At 38.1% G+C, this 13,041-nt stretch overlaps 2 protein-coding genes across 2 annotated transcripts; one reads left to right on the forward strand and one right to left on the reverse strand.

Annotated features, from left to right (window-relative positions):
• Positions 1-1,173: 1,173 nt before the first annotated feature.
• On the forward strand, positions 1,174-3,965 carry LOC149816254 (zinc finger protein SHOOT GRAVITROPISM 5-like). Its single transcript, XM_089987517.1, has 3 exons — positions 1,174-1,336; positions 1,745-2,144; positions 2,981-3,965. Exons 1-3 carry the CDS (start codon positions 1,207-1,209, stop codon positions 3,837-3,839), a joined length of 1,389 nt encoding a protein of 462 aa, XP_089843643.1. The 5' UTR covers positions 1,174-1,206; the 3' UTR covers positions 3,840-3,965.
• Positions 3,966-10,244: 6,279 nt separating this feature from the next.
• Positions 10,245-11,592, reverse strand: LOC149816255 (uncharacterized). Its single transcript, XM_089986861.1, has 2 exons — positions 11,371-11,592; positions 10,245-10,548 (listed from the first exon to the last, which is right to left on the reverse strand). Exons 1-2 carry the CDS (start codon positions 11,590-11,592, stop codon positions 10,462-10,464), a joined length of 309 nt encoding a protein of 102 aa, XP_089842987.1. The 3' UTR covers positions 10,245-10,461.
• Between the last annotated feature and the right edge of the window lie 1,449 nt (positions 11,593-13,041).

The raw sequence follows: 13,041 nt of genomic DNA on the forward strand, positions 1-13,041 counted from the left end.
ATCGAGAACCCTCTTTTCTAGATAAAAATTCCCCTCCAGTGTTTTTTTATCTAGATGTGGACTAAGAAGGTTGGAACCATAATGGTGGCCATTGAGTGGGCCCACTGCTTTTGAGGCTGCCAACCTTGGAATATGTATTTTATTATAATATACTAAACAAACCCTAGCTTGCTGTCTAGCTTTATAAAGCTCACAGTTTAGGGTTTGGAAAGACAGAATAATCTCTAACCGTAAATTGACACCTTACCTTATTTATTAGTGAAAAGTTGGGGGTCAGAATCTCTAACACGGAAAAAATCTACCTGAAATTCAGTAACATAATACCACCGACTTTTAACTGTGCCAAAAGCTTTTAGAAATTCCTAATTTCTGTGAACTTGGAATTAAAAAGGGAACTTTTATGATCTTTCCAAAAGATCAAGTGGCAATTCTTTCTTTGATCTAAAGTAATCCTTACTTAAATATAGTACAAATTCTCTCATTACCAGATACAGTCCTTCCTGTCATTGATGTGGAATCTAAACACTTCAGCACCTTTAGTACATTACGGAAACCAAAACACAGTTTTTAGAGAAAATCTTCTCTTATACTTATTTTGGTCCCTAGAGAGATGATATAAAGAAAGGAGAGAGAGAGGTCACGTGTACTGGTGTCCCTGTACGTTTATGCATGTCAATTACTGTTTAACCAATAATTAGTATTTGTTCCTTTGTGAGGATGTTTTTTTTCGGGGTCCAGAGAGAGAGAGAGAGAGGTCTCAATTTAAAGCCATTTTCAATTGGGCATGAAAAGGCGTTTTAAGGGGGAGAGAGAGTTGTGTGATTGTGTTGTTTGTGGAAGGAGGTGAAAGCTGAAAGGCTGCATGTGTAGCCTGAAACCTTTCCTCTTCATCCTGCCTTAGCACTCTCTCTCTCTCTCTCTCTCTCTCTCTCTCTCTCTCTCTCTCTCTCTCTCTCTCTGATTGACTGTTGGTGACTAAACGCAACTAGCCAGATTCGTTCTTAGTTCTTCCTCTTCTTTTAGAATCATAATTAAAAAATTCGATTATGTTGACCGAGAATACAAGATCGTTATGCAAGACAACTTAAATTGGCAAATAGAGATATATAGTTTTGTCCACATCGTTGCTGCAGACTGTCGATGGTGTTCACTTGTTGCAGATCGTGATTTGAAAGGGGTAAACGGAATTAATCCAAACAAGGACTCATGTTTGGTACTCAATCAGCAAAAGGCACGACGCCATCTTTGGGAAACTCTCCGTGTCAATCTTTGTCCGTGTTTCCTTCTGTAGATACTGGAAGCAGCAAGAGGAAAAGGAGGCCTGCTGGCACCCCAGGTTCTCTCTCTCTCTCTCTCTCTCTCTCTCTCTCTCTCTCTCTCTCTCTCTCTCTCTCTCTCCAGAATGGTTAATACTAATCAATTAAGTGGGTATTTCGATTTTGAATTTGTTGTGGGTCACTAGTGTTTATTAAGAAAAAGAAAAAGAAAAAGCAGGATTGGGTTTTTTTCTTCCTGTTAACTATTTCGATTTTGAATTTGTTGCGGGTCACTATTTATTCTTAAGAATAAAAAAGGACTGGGTTTTATTCTTCCTGTCAAGTAGGTGAAATCCCAAACGAGAATTTCTTTCATTTGGTTTTCTTGATATGGGCATCCCTCGTCTTAAAACCATGATAAGAACTGTTTTCTCAAGCTTTTTCGTTAGATGGTTTTTTTTATATTGTTGTGATCACATGGTGTGCAGATCCTGATGCTGAGGTTATCTCTCTCTCGCCTAAAGCCTTGCTCGAATCGGACCGCTACGTCTGTGAGATCTGCAATCAAGGATTTCAGAGGGACCAGAACCTTCAGATGCACCGGAGAAGACACAAGGTGCCATGGAAGCTGCTCAAGAAGGAAACGCCGGATATAAAAAAGCGTGTGTTCGTCTGCCCTGAGCCGACGTGCCTCCATCATGATCCTTGCCATGCCTTGGGAGATCTTGTCGGGATAAAGAAGCATTTCCGGCGAAAGCACAGCAACCACAAGCAGTGGACATGCGAGAAATGCTCCAAAGGCTATGCAGTTCAGTCGGACTACAAGGCCCATCTCAAAAACTGCGGCACCAGAGGCCACTCCTGTGACTGTGGCCGTGTCTTCTCCAGGTCGGCCACCCCTAAATTTCTTTCACCCATATGAGATATCTGCACCAAATCTCTAGTCTTCTTCAAATTAGCATCAAAGCCACCACCGCAGTGGTTACCCATGTGGTCAGCAAGGTCCTGTGTCAGGCTGAAGGCCCAGGATCGAATCCTGCTGGAGCATGGGAGCTGCCGTTGCTTTGTCATGGTTGGGGCACCTAAGGCTGTGTGGTGGTGTCCTCAACCTGAAGTTTTACCAAGTGACCCGGTTCTCAGTGAGGGTTTTCTATCGTCATCAAAAAGAAAAAAAAAACATCAAACCCATGCATAATTAGCTGCAAAGATCTTGATGATAAATAATTGACCTGGTTGTTTGAGAAGAATTAACTGATTAGTTATTTCGTGTTGCACAGTCCATGTTCTTGGATACCATAAAAAAGAATGAAAGAAAGCTTGTTTTATTTCCTCTCGTTTTTATCTAGATATGTAGTATGCATCTTAACTCAGCATTTCAGAATTTTTAATTGGTTGCTGTGTATCTGTTCCATAAAAGAAGCCCTCTATGATAAACCAAGAAATAGGATGTTCAAAGTTTCCAAATTTGTAGCTGGTTATCGATTTCTTGCCTCTTCTTTTCTCTATACAGACGACACCTCCAAGCCTTGATTGTGGTTAATGAATTCTCAATTTCTTTTTTTTTAATTGGAAATGAAAAAATGAATTCGCAACTTCTAAGCCACAATGAATAAGACACAAAGAAAGGGGACAAAATTTTTTAAAAAAAAGTCAGAACTATATTATTTTTATTAATACCATCGATTAAACATTGTAAGGTCTGATTGGTGTTTTGTTTCTTTTAGGGTGGAGAGCTTCATAGAGCACCAAGATACCTGCACTGCAGGAAGACAACGCCAAGAACTTCGAGCTCCACAGTCAGCTTGCTTATCTCGAACGGCTTCCAGTAACAACCCATCAGGTGACACCAATTTTAGTGCGGCAGCTTGGCCTATGATGAAATTTTCTAGCCACGCAATTCGGGTTGGTTCTGCTGCAGATCGTCCTCCCAACAATCTAGAACTCCAACTCTTACCCACTTCCAATGCTCACTTGCCTACCCAAAGCACCACCAACCTGAAAACAGATGAAAACCATTCAACCAGATTGGAACTCTCAATCGGCCTTGCCAGTAAAGAAGACACACCCAACCAACCCAACAGAAAGCCTGAGTTTTCATTGCTTAACAACATCAGCAAACCTTTGGATAATCTCAATTGGAAACAGCAGGCGATCAACAAGAGCTCAGGCGATCCGGTGTCGATCGACCCGTTCCATGTCAACGTGATCTCGGCTTTGAAGCTGAAAGAGCAAGCTAGGCAGCAGCTCAAGTTGGCAACAGCAGAGAGGGCATATGCAGAAGAGGCTAGGCAGCAAGCTAAGCTTCAAGTTGAATTAGCCGAGGAGGAGTTTGCCAATGCAAAGAGAATCAGGCAGCAAGCTCAAGCTGAACTGGATAAGGCCCAGATTATGAGGGGTCAATCAATCAAACAAGATAACAATAACATCCTACAGATCACATGTCAATCTTGCAAGCAGCTTTTTCAAACCGCAGCTCAACCGTCAGATGAGAATTTACTGGCCATGAGCTATATGTCATCATCTGTTACAGAAGGCCAAGGTGAAAATGATAATAAACACCTCACATGGATCTTAAGCCTCTAGGACATGTTATAAGCACTAATACTCTTTCTCATGTTTTATTATTTCTTTTTTCTCTCTTTCTGATCTGTTTGAAGTTAAATGGTGATGATTGTGGTGTACAATGAATTAAAGGCAGCTGAAATTCAACATTGGATTCATTTAATACCCTTTTCATAAAGGAAAAAAAATGAATGATTTCATAGGATCTTTGAAGTGCTTATGAACATGTTAATACTACTTGCACACATTATATCTTTTTCTAATTTAGTTCTTCGGTTCTTAAGGTAATGAGTGATGGCACAAGCGGCGGAGTTTATGGTGTTAATTTAGAGTTAAATTTATCCTAGATTTCAGCAGCTTCTTTATGTAATATAACTCGTATGTTATTGGGAAAAGAATTGCATAAAAAATGTGTTGAGTTTGAAATGATATGATGCACCTCACAATCTAGAATATTTTACTATTAAGCACTGACAGCCCCTTTGCTTTGCTTTTTCAGTGCAGATATGGCATCATAAATCATGCATTGTGGTTCATAATTTGATTCTACGGTTTAAGTTCTGGCGACTATAATGTTGATTAAAAATAAAGATAGATGAAATTCAGTAATTTATCTTCCCATCTTCCCATGACTTAGAGTAATACATTGTCAAATATTGGAAGACACCCCACAAAAATCATCGAAGTTCACCGCCCCTTCTGAAAAAGTATAATTCATAGTAACACTAGTTCTGAACTGTTTTCTCTTTTTGCTTTGTCTTTTCTTTTTGTATCATTTGTTTTTTACAGGTGATTATCATGATATCATGATTTTTTTATTAAAACCAAAGATAACTAATTTATTACCTCAATACTCCTATTTGTTGTGGAAACCAACTCTCTCTCTTATGAACTGACGGGAAGAAAGGAAGAAAAACACCAACAAGATAGCCATTTTCAAGAACACATACTCAAGTATAAGTGAGGATTGGTTAGGCGGAAGAGTTGGTATCAGTAACTCGAGAACAGAAACGGCAATGAAAGGATTCTGACGAGATTGACTCTTGTTCTGTTAAAAATAAATAAATAAACAAAAATGGAAAAAGAAACTTTGAGTACAACACAAAGTCACAAAACTACAAAGGTAGGAAGTTGAGTGGAGGGGAAGAAGGTCAGAGTCTTGTTATATAAGTTGCGCCCCTTTCTACATGTTATTGTTTATTTTATAGTATTTTATTACAAACAATGAATATAAAAGTGATGAACATTTCACCCTTGTATTTAAGTCATCAAACTTATGGTATCAGGTCATGCAAGGTTTTCAGTGCAAGTGAGTTAATTAAAAGCCATGGGAATAGTGATTGTTCAGGGACAGAAACAGAGGCCAGGCACTCAGAATCAATCCATGAGACATCTTTTTCATTTATTGCAAACAATCAAATCCAGGGTCTAGTTGAGAAGAAATGAGTAAACACGTGTGTGAGGCTTGGGCTTTGAGCGACTGTATTTGCTTTGAGGTTCCTTTCATTTCATTTCAGTGTGCATAGGCCACAGGCTATGTCACATAGGTGCAGATGCGGATACCCGGTGCAGATGCGACTATGCAGCACTTTAAAAAAAAACTTAGATAAGGGGTGCAAGGAGAGTATAAATATAATTTTTAACAGTTTTACGTTTACACTGCATATGTGTGCATTTATGTATTTATATATAATATAGATAAAACTGAACTTGGTTAGGGTTTACTGAATCTATTTTTAGACATAAATAAACCTCAGTGTGGTTTACGTCACCTGACACAAAAGAAGTATCCCACCCAAGTGTGATGCAGGTGCGGCCCTGTTCAAAGAGTTCATGTTCCATAGGCCTATAGCACTCTCCTGCTTTTTGTATTTTTCTTTAACTGGGGTAGGTAGACTACGGCAAAAAATAAAAATAAAAGAATTCTGGAGGGCTAACAATTTTTTTGGTTTTTACGACAGAGAAAGATGGGTTTAGGCATACCCCTTCCCGTTATACAACTGTACCATTCGAATTCCAAAACATCGTGACGTGCATTAATTGCTCCCCCAAGACAAGGGGAGCCTCCACTGGTTTGCAAAGCTAATAATTCAAATGAAATTAAGGGTGCTGCATGTTTTCCAAAAAAAGGGGTTTCTTTTTAGACAGAATGTATCTCATGTCAATCTTATTCGTTCAGCTGATGCATCTAAATACTTGGGATCAGTCTACATTCCGTTGTGAATGTGGACCAACCCAGAGTTACCGGAAGCTTCTTATAGGTAGGTGGTAAGCTTGCTTTCTAAAAACTTGCTTCAAAAGCACGATATTCCTCACTTCTAAAACTTCATGGGAAGCTTGATTCCCCCACACTTCTCACACACATGGTCTATGCATAGTATATGTTTTTCTCACATTTTTTTTCATCTTTTTCATGTATTTTCTCTCACGCTTTCACTCACTTTCCATATACTTTCTTTAAAAGATTTTAACAAAAAATTAACTTTTTTATAGAAAAATCATGAAATATAAAAACAATCAATTTTATTTTAGTTTTTATTTGTTTCTTGTTTGATTCCATATTGCTTCATTTTTTATTCATATTTCGCTTTTAAATTGAAACTTCGCTTCCCGCTCTATATAAATTTTAAAATACCTCGCTTCTTGCTTCCTGTATCATTTTCTGCTTCTGCTTTCTAGTTTGGCAACCTTGGACCAACCTAGTCGTCGATTGGATGGTTAGGATTAAATATAGGATGTAACTCATCAAATGATGGGATCTGACCTGTACGTGGGAGTCTAATGAGAGAGTCTAAGAGAGAGAGAGAGGGATGGAGCTTAAACAAGTTTCTCTCAAATAATTGCCTTACAATGAGTATTGTGTTTATGCTTTTTATTAGGGCCTGTTTGGAATCTGTTGCTGGGATGGGCGATTATTGAAGAAGTGGCAGCTTCCAAATCCATGATTTAGTGTAAATACAAAGAAAAAATGGCCTCACTTCTCATCTCAAGTGCATAAACTCTCATCCCAGCTCCGAGACTCCAAACAGCACCACCAAGGTAGTTTGACCAAGATTTTACCTAAGTACCACCAAATGCAAAAACGCCCAACATCATGCCCTTATTTTCGGTTGGCTTGTCATTGAAAAAAATTGTTGTTACCGTACGATCATGGTATGGTTCAGTGAATCCAATGGAAGCCATAATTGTCTCATGCCAATGAAATATCACAAATCTGGTGATATGCCAAATCATGTTTTATTAGTGCTTTGGGATTGCCGTTGCGGTTCATTATGCAAATCTTGGGGCTCACCATAAATGTGCATGATGTCATTGGCAGCGGTTGCTATTGACCGCCACGATGGACGGTGATTATGCAGAAACAAGGATGAAACTTGATTTGGCATATCACTTGATCTGTGTTCTAAAGGAGCAAGGACAGCTTTGTCCCTGCACTGGATTTCTCTCGTGTATGAAGCACTAACATAGGGCATGTTTGATTGTGTGTCTCGCGCACCACGTGTGATGCCACGGCCGCTGGGCATGCATTTTTTAACAAACAACGGACAGGCGGATGTGCGGAATGGTGTTTACCACATTCATTTTTTGGTATAATTTTTGTTTGACCCTCCTATTACAAAAAGAACACGGACCAAGCGGACGCATATTAAAAACAAAAAAATAAGTGCCCGCGATGCTCTCTCATTTTTGCACCCTCTCGTCTATGCTCCTCCCCCTCCCATCCCCAACTCTCTCTCTCTCTCTCTCTCTCTCTCTCTCTCTCTCTCTCTCTCTCTCTCTCTCTCTCTGCAGCCACTGGGCTAACGCACAAAAATTGATCTACCATTGCTAACTGTAATTTTTTGCTTATACTTGTCTTGCTTTTGTCTATTTCGCTTGAATTTTTCATTTTTTTTCTTTTAAGTTTTATAAGGGAGATAGATCAGGGCATGGAATCAGGACCACTATCTTCACCTTCTTCTACCAAGATCCGCCAACGACCACTTATTCAAGAGCATATTGTTCCCAGAAACCCATGGTTCAAGCCGCACATATGTATCTCCTTGCTTCTCCATATCGTTCTGTGTTTTTGGAAAAATTTTGATGATTTTATGATGAGAATTTTCTCGTTTTTGCTTGTTGTTGCTCTTGGAATTAAATTTTCCATCATTTCTTTTGATTTTCGAATCCAACTCAAGAATTTGTGATATGGGTTATTATTTTTTCACCAATTTGTTTATGGGTTATCTTTTGGCGATGAGTTTCCAGCATGTCCCCTGTTTTCCATTAATTTTTCAGTGGATGTTTTGATCTTTAGAATTGTATGCCATTTTTCATAGAACAGATTTCTACATAATTCGCAGTTTGCATCAGATTTCTTAGAATTTCTTCAAATTTCTAAATTCAAGAGCATCCAAGTTGTTCACACATAGTCATCAAATAACAGACATTTGGAACACAGCTTCTGAAACGGTCTAAACAACCATTGGACTTGGAACAGTTGTTACTCGTTCTATTCGTTTTGTTCTTTTGTTCCATGATTTCATGGACAAGCCATCAAACATGCCCTTAGGGATGGTTTTGCCATGGTTGGCAGAAAGAGGATGGCTTTGAAAAAAAATGGTGCAAGGGAAGGATGGTTTTAAGTTTGAAGGGACGAACTGTGGAATGGTGCACTATGGTCAGGCTTGGTGCATTTTTAGATAGCTATTTTTTCAAACATCATATTGGATACATATGCTCAACCAAACCATATATTCACTAGTTTATGTCTTGTTTTTGCACTTTGTCTATGGTGTGCCCCTATGTGCACTCATCTTGAAACGTCCAATCAAATGATTGGATAATCAGAACAACCCAATAGATATGGAATGAGCACGGGTTGCCCTTAGAGGTCACCTTGATGTTATTCATTCATGCGATGATGAACGGCATCCAAAACACCATAATTGGACTCAGCATCCTCCAAGATTGTCTTTCTTTTTCTTTCTTTAGAACCATTGATGCCCGAGATGAAGGATATTTAGAGTTTACAAAATGAGCGGCTCAAATTATAGTTCAGCCATGGCATTTTGAATGACGTTCATCTGATAGATGAACGGCACCAAGGTGACTTCTAACAGGATTGCGTCAGAGGTCACTCTGACCTGATACTCCCTCATAGATATGACCTACCAGATTTGTTTAGTAAAACACAAATTTTAGATCATCCTATTACAAGATCATGTGATTAGAGTCACTAGAATAGGGGAATTGCATGAAATGTGAGAACTCTAAAATTTGGCGTTTTCAACACTTTTTTTTGCAAATCCAACCATTTGGATGTGTTTGACATGATGAAATTGCTAGGAATCAACCATTGGTTTGTGTATTTTCTATGAAAAATGTGATTTTTAAATGCTTGAATATTTATGAAGATTATGAGTCATTGATTTTAAAGCCTTAAAAGATCTCATTTATGCATCAAAATGGATGATTCAAGAGTGGGTTCTTATAAAACCATGTAGATCACATTCGTGCGGGTAGATTCAAGGAGAAAGGAATAAAACTCCATAAAAATCACAGTTCACACATTAGTTCTCATATGCAAGGAGGATTTTTTATCAAAACAAACAAAATCAATGGCTCATAACGTAACAAAATTTCACTTCAAAAAAAAAATCCATTTAGGGGTCAACCATTGCCTTTAATTTTAAATATGCGCGTCATGTTTTCGATATTCCAAATATGGGCCAAACTTTCTCTAGAAACTGTCAAACAAGGGCTTGTATTTAAATTGTCCTTTAACTCAGGTTATATCACAAACCAAATTACAATAATGACCCTCATCATTAAGAATGCAACCAGTGGCATGCAACTACCTCGCTTTTCTTCTTCTTCTTCTTCTTCTTCTTCTTCTTCTTCTTCTTCTTCTTCTTCTTCTTCTTCCTTTTATTTCCTCCTCTTCTTGCCCTCCGATGACCTGCACTGGCCCTGCTATGCTTTTTTTAGTTAGAAATGGAGAGGAAAGAGATGGGGCAAAGAGGAATAGAAAGTTTTTTAATTACAAAAAATTGTGTTTTCTCACCCGTTGATTTTTGAATTACCAAAAAATCCTACAAACAAGTTGCACTACAACAGAGCAGTAGATTAGCGACGACCACCTTTCGTCGCTAATCCGTCGCTAACCATGTTAGCGACGGATTAGTGACAACGCGGCGACAGTATGCTTACGTCGCGAATATTTCGACGCTAACTGGCGACGGAATAATTCCGTCGCCAAGTCCGTCGCTAATTGCGACGGAATAACGAGCGCTATATTCCGTCGCCAATCCGCCGGTACTAAACGGCGACCACGGCGTGGCGACGGATTTAATTCCGTCGCTAAGCCGTCGCTAGATTAATATGAATAGCGACGGAATCATCCGTCGCTAATCCGTCGCAAAAACGAAAAAAAATCAAAAAAAATTTATTTAAAAATTAATTACGGAGAACTGTACAATTTATATTTCCTGTACAATTTATATTTCCTGTAAATAAAAAACAAACCACACAAAAAAATTCATATAACAAGTATCTATAATAATTAATCGTTCCACCTTAAAACTAAGAAGTTTAATTATTTACAATTCAACAATTACAATTAGGAAAAATAAAAAAAATAGAACTTCTTCAACACAGTCCTCTAATCATCGCCAAGATTTTGTGCGTCTTCTTGTTCATTGTCTTTATCTGTCCCTTCAGCTCCACTACCCTGATTATCGCTAGCAGCCTACACAAGAAAAGAACAGTCAGTATTGATAAACAAAATATAATGAAATAAATTACACACTATATGTGATTCTATCATGTGCTCATGTGTGATCTAAGGCAATAAAAAAACTCTATATGTGATTCTATCATGCTCATATGTGTGCTAAGGCAGTCAAAAAATTGAATATGTGATTATAGCATGTTCATATGTGTTCTAAGGCATATAAAAAAACTCTATATGTGATTCTACCATGCTCAGATGTGCTTTAAGGCAAGCAAAAAACTATATATGTGATTCGATCATGCTCGTATGTGTGCTAAGGCAGTAAAAAAATTGAATATGTGAATATAGCATGCTCATATGTGCTCTAAGGCAGGCAAAGCCAAAAATTTTATATGTGATTCTATCATAAATGATATATAACATGTTCATATGTGTTCTAAGGCAGTTAAAAAACTCTATATGTTATTATAGCATGTTCATATGTGTGCTAAGGCAGTCAAAAAACAGAATATGTGATTATAATATGCTCATATGTGTTCTTAGGCAGTAAAAAAACTGAATATGTGATTATAGCATGCTTATGTGTTCTAATGCAATCAAAAAAACTTTATATGTGATTCTATCATGCTCATATGTGCTCTAAGACAGACAAAAAGTTAAATATATATATATGTGATTCTATCATGCTCATATGTGTGCTAAGGCAGTAAAAAAATTGAATATGTGATTATAGCATGTTCATATGTGTTCTAAGGCATCTAGAAAAACTCTATATGTGATTTTACCATGCTCAGATGTGCTTTAAGATAGTCAAAAAAACTATATATGTGATTATACCTGAGAGGGACCTGGAATCGAAGATCCCCTATCCTGAACAGCGGCCTTGATCTCATTTCGGAGAAAGGGGGCGACGGTGTATTGGAAGTAGTTATTCAGTGATTCATTAATGATCTCGCGTACATCATCACCGGAAAGAATAGTCGGCTGCTTGGAGCTTATGTCGGCGCAAGAAGTTGGTGAGCCGTAACTGGAAGAACCAATAACTGGTGAAGTGTTCATATTACTCCCAAACCCGAACACGCGACCTTTTTTGGGTTCACCTGCTGCAGTCACCTATGCTGTAGGATCAAATGATGGATGCTGAGTAGCGTCTTCACCATATCGCTCTACCATTTGTTGCTCATATGCCTCCTACAAAATAATGTTTAAAGTATTCATTAATAATTAATGATAACATTATGATAACTTGCATATATATTGCAATGATTATTAATAGAATTAATACATACCGTTGTCGTTCTCGCCTTCTCTGATACGAAGACTCCCGTGGTCTTCCGTTTATGTGTTTCTACAAACACATCCTTATATGGTACACTGCCTCCTTTTTCTGCTTCCTGCGAAGTTAAATGACAAAAGATTTAGTACACAAATTTGCAACTATACTTATAAAATTAATATTATATATTGATGAGTTACCATTTTCTTTAGGTGGCTCCCAAATGTCTTAGATCCACCTGTGTGTAGATGGGCTTCGGGCATCTTCGATCGATTTTGTGAAGCCTTCGCAGAGCGATTTTTAAATGCATCTCCCGCCCACATATCGCACATTTCATCCCAGTAATCTCTCCTGATAGTAATAGGACCATGGCCCTTCCACAGTAATGGATCATCTACTACGCCAGATGCTTTTTTTGCTGCAGTCTTCATAGTGTGCAGCATGTCTGCAAATCGATTGGCAGCCACCTTCTGCCACACCTTCCTTGCATCATTTTCTTCCACCGTAGTTGCAAAGCGATTCGAAGCCTACAAATATTTTCAGAAAGTTAGTAGACATTGCTTAAATAAATTAAATATGAAACACATTAACTATGAGGAACAACTGTATACCACGAATGAGGACCACAATCTGTCTAATACCTCCTTTGGGTACTCTTTCCATTGAGCAACTGGTCCTGGTAGATGTTGAAGAAGTGAATTCCTAATCTCCCGTACTACTTCTTGTGGCTCAAACCTCGTGCTGCACATGAATTGTTACACAGTAAATATCAATATAAAATATTTAAAAGATATGCAATAATTGAAAACAAAATACTTACGGTCGATTATCGATATACACTATTCGAATGAGTCTTCTTGTGCCAGCCTGTGAAGACCCTGTTTCCTGTGTTGGCTGTTGACTTGTGCGATCAACTGGTGTAGGTGGGTCGTATACAGGCGCAACATCATCTGTAAAAAAATACACACCAAGTTCTCAGAATGTGCATTTGAACTAATCAAGCATCTAATTAGTTATATGATATACCTATCACAGGAGCCCGTGAAGATGAAGGTTGAGCCTGGCTACTACTGGATGAGCGACCACTATAACCTCCACGAACCATATTCTAACAAATAACATATGTCATACAATACATTCAAATAATTCACATCAAGTATTACAATGCATTCAAGTCATTCACATCAAGCATTGCAATGCATTCAAATAATTCAAATCATTGACATCAAGTA

Source organism: Nuphar pumila, chromosome 14 (assembly GCF_984573655.1).
Source record: "Nuphar pumila chromosome 14, dmNupPumi1.hap1.1, whole genome shotgun sequence".
Lineage (NCBI taxonomy): Eukaryota > Viridiplantae > Streptophyta > Magnoliopsida > Nymphaeales > Nymphaeaceae > Nuphar > Nuphar pumila.